The following is a 16,360-nucleotide window of genomic DNA, read 5'->3' as shown; positions in this document are numbered from 1 at the left end:
TTGTCAACCCATTCCTTGTTCCCTGAAAAGGCCTTTTTGTATAAATCTGAAATGTACATTATTTTTCAGTTTTGGGGTGTTCTAAAACTTTTGACCGGTAGTGTATATACACACACCTTCTATATATACAGCATGTGATGGACATGACCAACACCTGGTCTGAATTTTGGAAGGACAACAACACCATGTGGTGATTTTTACCATCTCCATTTTGACCAACTTACATCTATAGAATTTGTGTATGAGCCCAAAAACATCCTTGTTTTTCAGTTTTTTTGTTTGCCAAATTTCTTTAAGGCATGGCTTGTTTTGCAAAACTGTCACCGCTCTATCTATCATCTATCAATGTGCTGTGCCATTTTTATATATGTATCGTGCCACAACATCAACAGAACACAATACAGCTAAAGGATCAGTCTGGTATAATTCTACACTTTTCTTATTATCAATGTGCAGATCCAAACCAACTGTCTCACAGTACTGACTCACTTCCTGCCTGTGGCACTCAGCTCCATGCCCATTGGTTCTCACTGAAGACCTAAATCTTTAAAAACACCTCACAAATTTACTATGTCATGTTTTCAAAAGGCTCAATAATTTCATAAACAGCTGCTCACTGTAGTTTTTTGACAGCCAGAGGAATAACAGGTGGAAATAGTTCATTTGTTCAGGTCTATTTTCAGCTGTGGATTAATCCACATTTGGTGCCCTAGTCAGTATTTGGGGCAGCAGGATGGTGTATGTGGGATTGTGTCGGTTTGGGTCTTTTCATGATGTTTATTGAAAACTTTTTATTGACTGTGACTTTCTATTATCTTTAAATGACTCCTCGTGTCAAGCTTGAGAAAACCTTCATGTCCATGGGATGATGATGTGATAAGACAATCCTCAGGATCCCAGTTACATTCATCTTCTGAGTCTGATGTGGTCCGCCACAAGAACAATCAGGGCCATGCCAACTACAGCAGAGACTGCCAATCGTACTGTAGCTTCAGTCTGACACCAGCTGCCGGTCTCTGAGAGAAAGAAATTGAAAGAGACAGTACTGCATGAACCTTTGAAAACACTCTCCCTGATCTAGTTATAGTGCCACAACACCAAACTTTGGGAATCTTGGTAGACAAATCAGGAAGTTCAGATTTAAGTCACTAAGCTTGATTTGGTTTCAACAACGATTAAGCATTCAATAATACAAACAATCCAAGTTTCACCAGCTACAAATAGGATGGAGACAGGAGGAGCACTGTGTTCCCATGTTTTATCATCTTCATACCTCCATCTTTCAGACATGTGTCATTTGCATGGAGCTGGGTGGCCTTTTCTTCAACAGGGTTTTCAGCCACACAGCTGTAGTTGTCTCCATCTTTAGAATCTATTTCCAGAGCAAGAGACAGCTTGGAGGACAGATCAGCACTGCTTGTCTTTTTCAGCCTGTCTCTCCCTCTGAACCACGACAGGATCAGCTCTCTGCTGTTCTCCACGCTGCACTCCACTGTGACCGAACCACAGCTTGCGTTGATCCAATCGCTGACCTTGATGGACGGAGGGCAGACAGAACCTGGGGAAAGATGAAAGAAAAAGAAAAAGCGGAAAATGAGTCAGATGAGAGGAAAGATAATAGTTTTATGTTTGAGCTTCCAGTAAAGAGAAAGTTTAGCAATCTTGGCACAACTCAAAGGCATTTACGTAAGGCATCTAGTTAGTTAACATCACAACAAACATTTAGCAGGAAGTGGTGTGACTGTTATGCTGCAGTGAAAAGCAATATGTGGGAGGGTGGCTGCACATAGGGTTTGTCTTTTCTTTCACGCTTCAAGTTAGCATCAGATGCTTAAATTAATCTAACCAGTCTTTAGCTGCCTAAACACCGTTAAATTATTCACAGGAATGAATAAAATGAAAAATGTTGGCAGTGAAGATCAGAAATGTCCATTGTTATATTTCAAATGATCTAAGCCTTTAATGTGGATCAAAGAAAAACAGCAACAATCTTAAATCTATCTTATTAAAGTTTTGGACTGTTGTACTTTTATTTTGAAGGAATGAGTACGAGTCAAGTGATATTCACTCTGGGAGCCCGTCCATCAGTCCTATATGACCCTCTGCTTTCAATGATTTCCACTCACAGTTCTACTGAAGAGAGCTCTCAGTACTTACTGAAGACAATCACGTTGAAAGTCTGAGATGAGACGCTGGTGCCAATGGATGTGCGCATGTAAAGGCCAGAGTCACTAACTCTGAGCGGTGTGATGGTCAGGGCTCCTGTTTGACTGTCCAGTCGCAGTCTGCCTCTGAAAAGCTCATCATAGTCAGTCCTCACCTCTTGTTGCTTCACATTGGCAATACGCATGTTTGGGTTCTCAGGTCCAAACATCCACACTATCTGAATTTTATTGTGGCCTCTGGTTTCCTTTGTATTTAGCGTGACAGTCGCTCCCTCTCTTGCTTTCACAGTTTCCTTGTCTTCATCTGCGCAAACACAACACAGCGGGACTGAAAGAGAAGAGATGTGGCTGTGAGATTGCTTTGCTCTTGATGAAATGGTTAACAAATTAGATCTGAACTGGAAAATGTTTTTGTATTTTGCTTGTTACGGCTTCAACTGAGGAGAGTCGGGGTCATCGTCACATTATGTTAAACATAACCCTTTCTGGTGTAGCCGGCTGTGTGATTCCACCAGCAACACACACACTGCTGAGGACTGGCAGTCAAGATGTAACAAGTTGTGAACATAGCATTAGCACATCATCACCTTTTCAGTTGAAATGATGAAACTGCTGCATATTTACATATTTACGCAGAATGGTTCATTCATTAGAAGTCACCTGATAATTCTTGTTGTCTTTCAGCTCTGTTTTTTGGTCTCCACCAACTCCTGAGAAAATATCTGTCTCTTTAGCTGGAGTGAACATAGTGGGACTAAAGCGCTCGATTATTTTCACCAATTAGTCTACAACTACAGTGGTTCGTTGGAGCTTCTTCTCTGAAAACAACGCTATGACAGCAGTGAGAGTGAACCAGAACAAAAAAGTTGTGACCAGACAGCTAAGTAATGAGCTGAAACTCACAAGAAAGCCCCAGAAAGCCAAAGGGAGCTGCAGATTCAGCTGATAATTCTCTGAGGGTTCATCGACACCTCACCATATTGTTTTCACATTGTCATGCCATACATTGTTGTTGTAAAAATATTGATTATAGTTGCTTTAAATGAACCAGAGAGCTATCAGAGCAATGTAATTCATTAGATATTTTATTGAGCTGATGATGGTGCTGTCTATCAAAGTGCTGGTTATACCGAGTGCTGATATCAGTGATGCTAAAGAAGTAGGAGCATTGTCTAGACTGACAAGACATAAAGAAAAAAGGGGTTCAGAATACAGGATTCAGAAGTGAAACCTGGTAGAGGATCAGTGCTACAATTTCATAGCATACGTAATGACTTCTGGGGTCCTACTATCTGTACTGAATGCACTTACACAATTAATATATGATTTCTCAAACAAGGTTAGCAACATTAACTTGTATACATTTTTTGTTTTCTATGTATTTTTCACTCGCATGTTGTGCCTTTCGCTCACACTGATTTGGTTTTCAGTTCTCTAAAGGAATAGTCCCTGAGGTCTGTGGATTATCAAGAGTAACAGGAAAACATTGCTGTTGACTTTTACTTATATTTTGCACAACATGAACAAAATTCTATTCACCTTCAGTATCTTATGATGGCCCTTTGAGCACCTGATCAACAATGACAATCTAAGGGACGACACACAAGAGGATCAAAGTGTGTGTTTTCTAATGTATTCTACAGATGTGGGTTAAGAAGAAATGCAAGCTCATTTCCACAAGTGAAACTGTTCCACTGACTTCAGAAACCCACATTAGTTACAAGTGCACGCTGTTTGTGTGTGTGTGTGTGTGTGTGTGTGTGTGTGTGTGTAAAATGCTGTATAAGTCTGGCTGTATAAGAGCAAAAAGAAAAAAATAATGGATAATGTCACATCAAACTCATTGGATTAGATGTAAGCTTTTATAAGTCTTTATCCCAGAGCTGTGACGTAATGATAATTGATTGAGCAGAGAGTTTTAATATAGTTGTTGTGGACTGAGATGTTTGTTGATGGAACCTATATGGTACAAAAGTAGCCTAAATTATCACCATTATATAAAAAGTAGCCCAATCTGGAAACACTGCAGCTACAACAATTAATGAAACAGTTTAAGAAGAAATAAATATTTTAACTTACCTGCTGTGAAATAGAGGGCAAGAAGTTTTCTTCTTAGCTGAGGCACCATGTCGTGCATGTAAGTATGTATCTGTCACTGTGTAATGACAGTATGCTGCTGTATGGTATCAGTGTGTACATGTCTTGCATCGCTTTAGTTGCTGTAGATCCAGTGCCACCTTGAGGCTGTTTACATTCAGTGGTGATGCATAATTCAGGGCCTCAACAGCAGCAATACCATCTGAAAGCAAAATGGCTGAAATGCCTTACAATCAAAAGAAAAAGCATTGACTCTCTCACTAAATAAATCAATGCAGATTTGAAAAGTGTGTGTGAGAGATTTCACTCGTTTCTTTGAAATGTTCTTTTGGTGATTTTGATTCCATGCACTGCAAAAGAGATACAGCAAGAGATGTGTGTGTTTCCCCTCTGCTCTAGCTTGGGTAGAACTCACGATAGAACTGCTTTAACCAACAACAACAAGATGGTGTCCACTCGTCTGCAGCCTTTGTACTTTATCACATAACTTCAGCTTTTCTATGATTGCACTTGATATTTTGTGCTCTTTTCAGGCCTTTTCAGATTTTTACACTGGTGTGTATCATGTAGGGTGTTCAAACTTCACTCTCACTGTAGGCTCATTGTGGAGTGAAGAGGCAAACATCTGTGTGAGGTCTTGTGACTATGTAGTGTGTGAAGACATGGGGGGCTCTGACTGAACAGACTATCTCTGCTGAAAGTTAGGGAGTTTGCTGGAGCTTTGACCGTCACTTCAAGGTCATTTATATCCCTATGAGAGTGTTCTGCTCTGTTTCTGTTACCTATGTTATAGCTGAGCCAGCGGATCCATCACAAGAGGCTCTCTGGCTGTAGCTGCAGAATTTTCTTTAGAATCAGTGCGGATTCTAGTGAAAGTCAGCCGACAACATCACTAATCAGACACAGATCATCAGGATCACACTAGCGACAATTAAAAAACAAAAAAGATCTCATCTCAACAGGAAAGCAAAGGGAAAATTGACTTGTAGCATTAACTGCCTCTCCTCTAGAGTAGGTGCTTATCTGATAATGTTCGAAAAGAGGTCTGTAGCCTGGTTGTTATCTTCGACTCAGAGTCGTCTTCGCTTTGTCAAACTTAGACAGCTAATCAATATCAGGCCAATCCTCTCCTCTGCAAACTTAGAAAATGCACTTTATTCTGGAATCACCAGGCTCAACTTCCATAAAAGGTATATTAATGCAGTTATAGGCATCTTTACTGAGAGATACTGAGAGATATCCAACTTACTAATTGTCTTTTTTTTTTTTTATTGCTCTTCTCTGCCTTTTCAGTGAACGCTGAAAACAATAACATTAGCAAAATCCTAAGAATGCATCGGAGCCCAGAAGTGGGGTTATGGTGGAATTGGCCAAAGCAGACATGCTTGTTTTGGTGATATGATTGGATGGCAGATATACACTACTCACAAAAAGTTAGGGATATTCGACTTTCAGGTGAAATCTATGGAAAATGTAAAAAGTGAATGCTACAGTGATATTATATCATGAAAGTAGGGCATTTAAGTAGAGGCATGCACTGGTGATTTTATTCATCTTAAACAATTTATTGAAAGAAAATCTACCAACAGTGGTAGGTATACCACAACAAAACATGTTCAGTGTCTCAATAAATTGGGACGTGGCCAAAGGACGTCCACTCCTCTCCTTTCTGTGACTCTTCCAGTCTCTGTATCACTGTTCCAACCTCCTGATGACACTCTGTGACCCTCTAAGCTCAGTGAACACCTCCGTCTGAGGACTTCCTGTTTGAAGCCTCCAGTGTTGAGGTGCTGCTGATCAACTGTTAGGTGTCGTCTTGGTCTCATGATGTCAGAATGTGAACAGCAGGATGAGGAGGACTGTTTAAATACCAATTCTAACTGAAGCAGGAAATGTATTGGTGGATTCATGGATCAAACCTGTTGTGAATGTTGCTGTTAAGCTTCTTGTTAGAGAACAGCAGCTGGTGCAGAAAGTACTGAAACACTGAACAGTTGGACATGTGCATTCAAAGGTTTAGAGAAGGTCACATTAAGTTCACCTGGAAAGGTTAGAATGTATTTTAGGTTCATCCTGAAATTTCACCTGAAAGCCAAATATCCCTAACTTTTTGTGAGTAGTGTATATTTGCTTTTCAGGATGAGTTGGAGGCACGCCAGGAGGGAACAGTGGCTCTGGTGGCAGTGGTGAACAAAGATGAGGTGCCTGCAGGAGTTCCCTTTGAGACTCACCATGTGGCAATCATCCTTGAGGATCAGGTTGTAATAGATAGATAGATAGATAGATATTCCTTTATTTATCCCACAATGGGGAAATTTCGAGTCATCAGCAGTTCTGATTCACACATAATGTCTCACAGATCTTGGACTGATTCATTCGTGATTTTGTTTGGGCTGATGTATGCTCTTCATTTGAGCTACCCTGAGAAGCTAAGTGGCTTCTTTGAGTTCATCCAGGTAGTCCTTTTAAATTGTGATGATGGAAGGAAACAACTCATACCTAAGTTACAGACCTGAGAAATGAGCTTGAATAAGTTGTGAACAACGGGTAAACAAGTACGAATACCTTCAGGGCAGTTCTGATTGCTATGCGTTCAAACAGGCACAGTGCCCATCACTCAACAGGGACAGAAGACTTCTATTTTGACTTCATAGTTTTTAATACAGTGCATTTCTGCATTGTTTAGGTCTTCACACTTTTACCACAAAGGGAAAACATTTATTTCAGTTTGTTATTATGAGGCTTAGTTTCTTTTGTCAGCATATAAATGTGTATGACATTTTATTCACAAGCTTCACAGTATTAAATTATGGACACTGACTCAAAGGAGCACAGATGCATCAAAACATCAATTGAATTTTTTTTTTAATCAGATATTTAGAAGACAAGCACATCTATAGCTACAGAAAGACCCCCTAGCATTAAATCAACATTTTTGCTGCAAATTTCCATGATTATGATTATTTTATTTTTGAGTCCTGTAAGTAAATGCAAATAAATAGGTATTATACTGCCTGACAGAGACAATATTTATTAATCCTCAGTGTCCAGAATATTTACCAATGAAGCTTGTGAGTAAAATAGCATGGCTGGTTTCCTTTTTCAGTTTTTTTGTTTAATATGATTGATCTGTAGATCAGACACACAATGTGGAGGAGGGTGAAGAAAATTCAAATGAACAGTAAGTAAGTGGAGAGGAATAAACTGTTTGAGCTGTAGACATGTTATGTATTCAATAATGTGCTTTCAGAGTTCAAGTAAATAAATTGTTAGAGTAGTTGTGCCAGATGGTTGTCTATATTTTGTTAAAGCAACTTACATGGTTTAAGGCAATCAGTTTCCTCAAATAAATTGAGTACTCACATCAAGTTTGAAGTTATTTGTTTTCATTACATCTCATTTTTACATTCTAGTTTTAACGAGTAAATACAACTTAGCCTGTAATATTTGTAGCAAGAAGATACATTTAAGTTAGCATAATGTCATTCCAATAAGTTCATTAAACACATTTCAAATAAGTTTAGACAAGCACAGCTTATGAGTGCACAGTACCTAATAGATTCAATAGTAACCTGATTTACTCAAGTTGTTGTAACAATAAATACTCAAGTTACCTGTTCTCAAATCAAATCATTACTGATGCTTAAATTGTTTGAGTTAATAAACTTAAACGATTTAAGGCAATCAGTGTCCTCAAATGGTTTGAGTTGAACTAACTCATCAGGTTTTACAGTGTACTACTGATGTCATTTAATTGCTGCTGGTCAAACTAATGTTGTACAGCACTATGGTCAACCTCCTCCCTCAATGCAAAAGCTCCTTTTTTATGCTTGGAGCAGTACATTATGTAAGGTAATTATGCAAGGCAGCCAGGGCAGAACTGAAGAATAAATGTTTTTAACCTCAACTCAGACATCCCATTTTCCACTCATTGTACTACCTAGACTGTCTTCACCATCATCAAGCAGCCATGAAACTGGGTGGAGTGATTTCATCCTCGACAGAATCAATTCAGTCAATATCTTTGAGCTGTTTTGGATTAAAAATCAGAAGCTACACATTGTAGCTACGCACCTGTTGAAGGGATCTCTTCTCATGTTCTGTACTGACAATGGATTAAGTGAGTGCATAATGTGAAAGTTCATTGTTCTGGTTTATAGAGTTCCTACCTCTATTCTTTAAGATAAACCTTCAAATAGAAATGCTATGAGATGTTTTTCACTGTGGCTGTATGTGTGTGTGTGTGTGTGTGTGTGTGTGTACACCAAGAAAAACCGACAGGTACACTTTGGTGTGGACGGCCAGTTCACGCCATGCCAGTTTACTTAAAAAGTTCAGTGTGACAGCTTTTGTCGATCACGTGTGTTTTTAATATCTTCACACACATAGTTTAAAGTATATATTTTAGATTAAAGCCAATGCAGTTTATTTCAATCACCACATAAAGAGGATCATCATTAACAGACAAAGTTTAGTGGAGATGAATATATAACAAATGGCAACTATGAGCATGTACTGACCTAATTTTCTGAAGCGGTGAACACACCGAAACTTCCCATTCGTCTCACTTTTCTTATAACTGTTCCCCGCCCTCCCTCCTACATCTTTCACATGCCTCAGTTTTTCTTTCTGCCGCTCTTTTCACATCCTCATCCACATCTTCATCTACTTCACTTTATTCTCTTTTTCTCCATTCTGCTAACCTCTTTGACAGGACAATCAGCTCAGCAAGTAAGTGAACACTTTCATTTTCATTTAGACGAGTTTAGTTACACATGTTCATACAAATTAAATACATCTGTAGATGTTACTGTCACTGTGACCTTCCCCTCACTTTCAGCTCTACCCTGTCCCCTAATAAGTTCCTTTTCTTAAGAAAACAACTATATAGTAGTGTGTGTGTGTATATATATAGATATAGATGTAGTACTAAGGAAATGTTGGTGTTAAAACTAAAAGTCATATTGAACAGAGATTGCTCATGACCTACTAGAATGACTGAACACGAGCATGATCATCAGGTTTATGTGGGTTAGGGGATTTTTTACAAGCTGTGTTTCAGTTGGCTTTGATTATTATAATTCACAAATTCTACTTGATTTCACTCACAGGAACTGATAATAGTTAACTTTCATATAAATGATCACTCAAACTTTGATTTTGACTTGAGTGCTTCCTTTAGCAGATCAACGCACTGAATCAACGTAACAAATGCTCTTGTGCATTAAATGTTCAAATGCATTTGAGCCTCCCAAACTCATAATACTTATCCTTACATTTCAATAGTCTTTCTAAATACAGACTGAATAGAATAAACCTTTTTTTTTTTTTTTTATAACTGTCACTTACTGGGAGTATTATTTATCCGAATCATGTTGAGTTAAATATTCAAACCTGTGTTTTTATATACATTATCAAATTGCAATATTGTACATGTATTCCGCACCATTTTATACCTATTCACCTCAAAGTCATACATAAATGTTTGGTATATTTACAAACTTTGGGATCTCCAGTAGAATTCAAAAATCATTTCTGGTGGATTTGCAATGATTAATTTACTTGTGGTTTAGGGGTTCTTAAGGATAGGTTAAGAGATATCTGATAGGAAATCAAAATACAATGACTTTCATAGATAGATAGATAGAAATATTTTATTGATCCCCGGGGGAAAATTCTGGTGTTACAATAGCATAGAAAGTTAAAGTGACCACCACCATGAATACAAACAACTAAGCAAAATAAAAATGTACAAAATGTAAGTAAAAGTAATAAATAACTAAATAAAGGTAATAAATACAATGTACAATGTTCATATTAGGTTTGGAATCACATTAACAACAGCAACATTAAAATGTGTAGTACAAGGGGTGAAACTGTGAGTACCCTCTCCCTATAGTTTACTGAAGAACAAAAAAACGTGTCGATGCATCAAAGCCGAGCAGTGACTCTACTGAGAAAACCAACTACCTGCTTAGCGGCAGTTGCACATAAATGCAGTCAAATTGCAAAAACTAGATTTCCTGTTACTTCCTATGTGATACAGACGTATGAGGCTGGCAGATACAACCACATCCTGACCCTTCAAGTGCATGCGTATATGTTACTGTTTCCTGTGTAGTGCACGCTGTACCTCCTTGTGAAATACTCTAGAGAAAGTTTTTTTCTATGTATTGTATTCTGTCCTAAATGCCACGTTTTGGTATTCACTAGCAATAACAGTGGTCTGTCCCACTTATAATCTGTATGTGGCACCGCTGTCATCCAGAGAGGGTGACTCCTTTAAAAAGTGGATTTTACTGTGTTCCCAATTACCAATGATGGTATGCCATAGGGCTACTTGATTTGTATAAATAGGAAATTAATGCATAAGATAATACATTAATTGATAATACATAATTAGCACTTGTACATCCTTGGTTGCAATATCAGTGGTATGATGTTTATTGGTTTACGTTTATTCTTTAACATAGCTTTGGCCATTATCTAAAGGCCTCCATGCATGTGCAGTGGAATGCACGGTTGCATTAAAGAATAGTTATAAGAATAAGAGTAAAGATAAGAAGAATTGAAGCCATCATTTAGTATTTAGCATTGTGAAGGTCTTAAGACCGCAGGAAAAAAATGCACAAAATTCAAAATGTCCAACTTCGGGCGAGTTGAGTCAATGAAAGCAAATGTGAAATATGTGCGAAATGATAACTTCAAATTGCATGAATATTACAGAAACTGGCAATGGTTACCTACAGTTTACAGTAAGACAGTTTGAGGGCTGATGGCGGGTAAACTGTGAACAATATGTTGGACGTGATCTTGGCCAGCCAAACAGATACAAGGAATTTTTGCAGCCATTGTATCTAAAGCTTGACATCAGTTCCATTGTGAAAGCAAGCAGGCGAGTTTCAAACGATCTCATTTTATCCCAGTTATCTAATCAGTTCATCCCCGCAATCTAAATTAGTCAATTGGAAGTGAAAATTGCATCCAACCTTCCATATCTGGCCATTTTTTTCAAAAATTGAGTGTAAAAGTGTCTCTGCAATTGTTTGAAATAGACATTGACAATGACAGCAATGGTGGCTATAACGACAGAAACAAAAAGACTAACTACATGCTCTTTTGCACACTGTGACTGAGTGTAAATGTGAGTGTACACGCAACGTTGTGTGGGGTGACATGAGTGACATGATGTAAAATCGTGCAACATGTGCGTATTCTTCTGTGATGTATTGAATAACTGACCTAACAGTAAAACAACAGTAAAGGTTGTGAAGTTTAGTCAGTTATTCGGTCGAATAAGATGTCTGCCAGATGATGCATTCCTCAGCATTTAAGTGTATGCATATATAAGCACAATAGACAATCTGACAGGGAAGGAGTGGACATGGGGTGGTATGTATACTGCAAAACGGCTGCGAACAGGTGGATAGATCGGAAATGACAGGAGAGATAGTATGTGGCAGGAAAAAAAAGGTACACCATGAGACAAAGATCCGCTCTGACTGAAACTATCTATCTTACAAGTATCCTGCTCAGAAGCCTTACCCTGAACGGCACCCACACGGCCCAGGTTATAAAAAAAAAGGGACGGTTGAATCTGTTAAAGGCTGGGGAAGTCCACTGTATGTGCATCCTGAGCCGATGTGTTCAGTAATCCCATGTTGATGTTTTACTCCTATTGTAAGGTGAAGGAGCACACAGAGGAAACGCTGCAAAATCATGTATCAGTCGTTTTGAATAAGCTCTGCTCACACAATCGAGTGTGTTAACATACTGTCACTGTATATCAGAGGGACCACTGTTGTCTTAGAACTGCACTCCATATTATTCTGTGATGTGGATATGAGTCTTTATGAAATGCTGCCATTATTCTAACTTCTATTTCTGGTTTTTGTCTTTTTACCGACGCACACAGGCACCATGAGGGCCAAGGTCACCCTAGTTCTCACTTTATTCACATTAATTCTCCTGATTCCTGCGTCCTCTGCTGATAAGCAGACATACCACAGCAGCAGCACATCTCCATTCCCAAACACCACATCTCCATTCCCAAACGTGACAGCATCCACCGAAGCTCCTGATCCTAAAGTTAGCTCTACATCTGGCTCGAATCAGTCTGCCGTAACAACTGAGAAAAAACTCACCAAACGACAAGACACCACCCCTGCGTCACCGTCATCATCATCTGCAGCTGTATCAGTTTCCACAAATACCACCAAAGGCAAAGACCCTCCCTCCTCCAAATCCTCGAAGTTAGTCATTTTGTTCACTCTGTTGGCCATCATTGGGTTGATGCTGTGTGTGGGGTGTGTCCATGCCATGAGTAGGTCAGGTCAGGACAGCTCTGTCCGCAGGTGCCTACTGGGTGTGAGGAAGAGGCTGAGGACCGCGATCGGTAACCTCGAGGACCTGATGGGGCTTCGCCTCTGGCCAGGAGGGAAGAGAGGAGGGGAGGATAATGAGGAGGAGGGAGCAGAAGAAAGACGAGGAGACGGACAAGGAGACGGGAGAGATGACGAAGGAGAAGGAAGTGGTTGTGGAGCGAAGAATGAAGAACTACAGAAGGAAGACAGTGATTATTCAAATGACTGCTCCAGTGTGGAGGAGGACAACCTGAGGGAAAGGGTGTTGGGTGGAAGGGAGGAAGAAGACAGTGAGACAATTAGGATCGAGGACGGGGAGGAAACGGGTAGTGTGTGTGAGGGGAGCCAAAGTGCGGTGGAAGGACAGACAAGTGCAGATAAACAGGGAGGATCAGAGGAGATAGCACTAGTCAGCTCTGTGCAGGAGGATGACAAAAAGGCCGATTTATGTGATGTCACTGTACTGTAGTGATAAAAGGCACGAATGGAGGAAGGAGAATAAGATGTCAGGATTATAAATCGGTTCATTTGATGCTCAAGGATCAGATTTAGAAGAAGAATGATTGTGGTGTGATGATTTTAAAGATGTAGTTTGCTGCAGGTTAAAGATTTTGAACACTTTATTTCTCTGAACAGTCGGCCAAATATAGAACAGTGATAAATACTCTTTATGTATGTTTAAAGTTCAGAAAATGTTGTCAACCAATCAAACCAAACAATTGTAATTGTATAGGGAATACAATCCGTGTGTGTTTTATGATTTTCAAATAAATTGTTGAAATAGCTTCTGTCTTAATTGTCGTAATTGATACTGAGCAAAAAGTGACAATTAACATTAGTTTCAGTCAAACTGTGGTCATTTGACTATTTTTTAGCTTTAGTATATTATTTAATGGTATTCCTGGTGTTTTACATATTATAAATAATTCTAACTGATATATCAGACTTTCCAAATGCATGGCAGTCTAATAGAATAAAAATGCAAAAAAAAAGATGTGCGCATTGCTGTATTAGTACAGACATGCACACAAATCAACAAAATCTTTTCAATCAGTCAGGCAAGAAGCTCTGCTTCTAAAACGGTCCCAGTGGGATATGAAGCCACGGTGACGACAGAGCAAAATATATGCAAAAATATGGTGGATTGTTGGTAGCGATTAGTAACACGATTGGCTGTCACATAACGGATTTGTTAGACGGACAAGTAGCGCCTGTAAAAGCCACGAGGCAATATTAAGGACTAAAGGAAAACATAGCGCCCGAACAGGGACTTGAACCCTGGACCCTCAGATTAAAAGTCTGATGCTCTACCGACTGAGCTATCCGGGCTCTTCTAACTAGGGATATACAATAGTTTCTTGTAGAACATAACAATGATGGATAAACGAGGGGACAACAGTGACTTTGTGAACGCTCACTGCAAACATCCGTCAGGTAACCTAGGTAACGTTAGCCCGTGTAAACGCCATGTTGACACCATGTTAACTCGTTCTTTAACGTTGTGATAAAGAACCACCTTTATATATTATAACCTTTATAACCACCTTACACCAAAGGCAATTGTAACAAAACTCCCATGATTTTATTCCGACATTGGAAATGTGTCTGTGAAGTCGCCTCAAAAGTCGTCTGATGTAGCATTAGCATTTTTGCTAGCCGTGTAAGTTTTCCAGAACACGAATATCTCTTCCGATTTCTTTTTCAAAATAAAAGCATCACCGCTCTAACTCAACAGCACTAAAATGATAATTTTAAGACAAGCCTTGAGTACCCTATACGCGATGTTTGTGCTGTTTACAATACACTGCTAAGTAGGAGGTGCTGCATTCCTATCCGTAACCTAATTGATCAAGATTGTGTTTCTCTATTTAGTTGGACCGTTTTCTGCCACCTCAACTATGCGATGTAACTTATGAGGGGTGCAAAAGAGGGGAGGCAAATTATTATTATCATCACTATTATTACTATTATTATTATTATTATTATTATTAAGTACAGATATCCAGAGTGCCCAGGGAATCAAACCTAGTGGCCCTGCTTTTTTCTCTAGTGCCACCAGCTGGTCAACATTTTTAATGCACCAGTGAAACACTGGGTACTATTATTGGTACAATAGTGTATTAAAGTAATATATAGTAAGAAATGTACGATAACAATGGCAGTTACAGTTTTATCAGTTAAATTGGTGAACATTTGAGCCAAATGTCCAATTAAAAAAGGCTTTATTCACCCCTCATTTACAATGTAGTTAACTTTTATGGTCTACATAAGTTACTTATAAAAGACGCTTTATAATGTCTAAATATTTGAGCACATATTGTTTACAGCAAAAATGCTCGATTAACCGATCGGTGGTGTTCCGTCTTTAGTACTCCGCTGGAATCATAATACTCATGTAAAAGACATGCAAAGAGTTTAAGGATTCATCTGTAGCCCATCCAGTGAAAGATCACGTCAAAAGAAAGTGTTTTAAGTGTGGTTGTTCAGTGTGTAAACTTTTCACTGAAAAGATGGCACCTATGGTGGTGTTTTGGTTTTGACTTAGACAGATATGCGGTTACGCTTTCACACATTAGCTCTTATTTTGAAGGCGGACACAAACAGGAAGTCAGGTTTGTGTGCAGCGCCTTGACACTGCAGGACAAACCGGAAGCCGACCAGTCATGTAGCTCATATAGACAGAAATAAAATAAAATAAAATGAAATAAAGAACATTCTCCAGGTTTTTTCGCCTTTGGACCTTTCCGTGTACAAGACAAAGTCTTCAATCTTCGAGTAAAAACCGTAAAAACCAGGAGGAGAGCTTTCAGCGCAAACGCGTAACTCCGCTGTAGCATAGTGAGCATCAAGCAGTGGCACCCACACACGAACATTGTCGCTTGGGTGAAGATTCTGTGGCTGTGAGTTTCCCAGTCGTGGTTCCCAAAATCAATCACCCCACACGGCGGACTGACGTTACAGATGATAATTGAAGAACTGAAGGCATCTCTTGTAGCAACAGGTGGCTCCGTGGCGCAATGGATAGCGCATTGGACTTCTAGTCAAGCACTTGAGGAGTGATTCAAAGGTTGTGGGTTCGAGTCCCACCGGAGTCGCTGTTTTATGGAGGAAAGTCTTGTTTACCACTGTGGCGTGGTGCGAATGAAATATTATCTTTGGTCGAAAAGAGGTCAAATAACTGTAGAGATCATTTACATTTGTTAATTACTAATATTTATTTAGTTAAAGTGCATGTCAAGTAAATTCAGAGATATGTTTCTTTAATTAGTGTGCGTGTTAGAAAATGCAAACTGATTGTTGCTGAAGATCTACATTGCTTGGTGTAAGAAGGATTATTTATCAATAAATTGGGTTAACCCTAACCCGCCTCTCGCTCAATGTCAGCTGGCTCCAGTATGGCAATATTCACTGTAACAGTCAAAAGTACCATTGTACGTTTTAACATTAACCAAAGATGATCCTTAGTGTATTGAAGGCATCTCAAATAGCAAAACCATCATTCTACACTTGCTCAACTTTTGGTGTTTTATCAACCTGGTGTATTCTAAAGGTAGAGAGCATGTAAGTTAATCACAACGACATGCTGACACTCATTTTCGATGGGATCAGTAACTGGTCATCCAGGCTCTCTTATGTTATTGACCACCTGAGCAGCCTCTGTATATTGTGAAACCTCCCAATCCATCCATTGTCTATACCACTTATCTGCCAGGGTCGTGGGGGGGGGCTGGAGCC

General features: G+C 39.2%; 1 protein-coding gene, 1 long non-coding RNA gene and 2 other non-coding genes across 4 annotated transcripts; 2 read left to right on the top strand and 2 right to left on the bottom strand.

Annotated features, from left to right (window-relative positions):
• Positions 1-807: 807 nt before the first annotated feature.
• LOC139199172 (CD48 antigen-like) lies at positions 808-4,333 on the bottom strand. The gene is made up of 4 exons (XM_070828197.1): positions 4,245-4,333; positions 2,158-2,493; positions 1,274-1,558; positions 808-1,016 (listed from the first exon to the last, which is right to left on the bottom strand). Exons 1-4 carry the CDS (start codon positions 4,300-4,302, stop codon positions 907-909), a joined length of 789 nt encoding a protein of 262 aa, XP_070684298.1. The 5' UTR covers positions 4,303-4,333; the 3' UTR covers positions 808-906.
• A 4,568-nt stretch (positions 4,334-8,901) lies between these two features.
• Positions 8,902-13,409, top strand: LOC139199000 (uncharacterized). The gene is made up of 2 exons (XR_011584110.1): positions 8,902-8,993; positions 12,178-13,409. It is a non-coding gene; the product is annotated as an uncharacterized lncRNA (long non-coding RNA).
• Positions 13,410-13,881: 472 nt separating this feature from the next.
• Positions 13,882-13,954, bottom strand: trnak-uuu (transfer RNA lysine (anticodon UUU)). Its single transcript has one exon. It is a non-coding gene; the product is annotated as a tRNA-Lys (tRNA).
• A 1,674-nt stretch (positions 13,955-15,628) lies between these two features.
• On the top strand, positions 15,629-15,720 carry trnar-ucu (transfer RNA arginine (anticodon UCU)). Its single transcript is given in 2 exon segments — positions 15,629-15,665; positions 15,685-15,720. It is a non-coding gene; the product is annotated as a tRNA-Arg (tRNA).
• The last annotated feature ends 640 nt before the right edge of the window (positions 15,721-16,360 follow it).

Source organism: Pempheris klunzingeri, chromosome 3, assembly GCF_042242105.1.
Source record: "Pempheris klunzingeri isolate RE-2024b chromosome 3, fPemKlu1.hap1, whole genome shotgun sequence".
Lineage (NCBI taxonomy): Eukaryota > Metazoa > Chordata > Actinopteri > Acropomatiformes > Pempheridae > Pempheris > Pempheris klunzingeri.
Note: the sequence above shows the minus strand (reverse complement) of the source record. Positions and strands in the feature narration are given on the sequence as shown.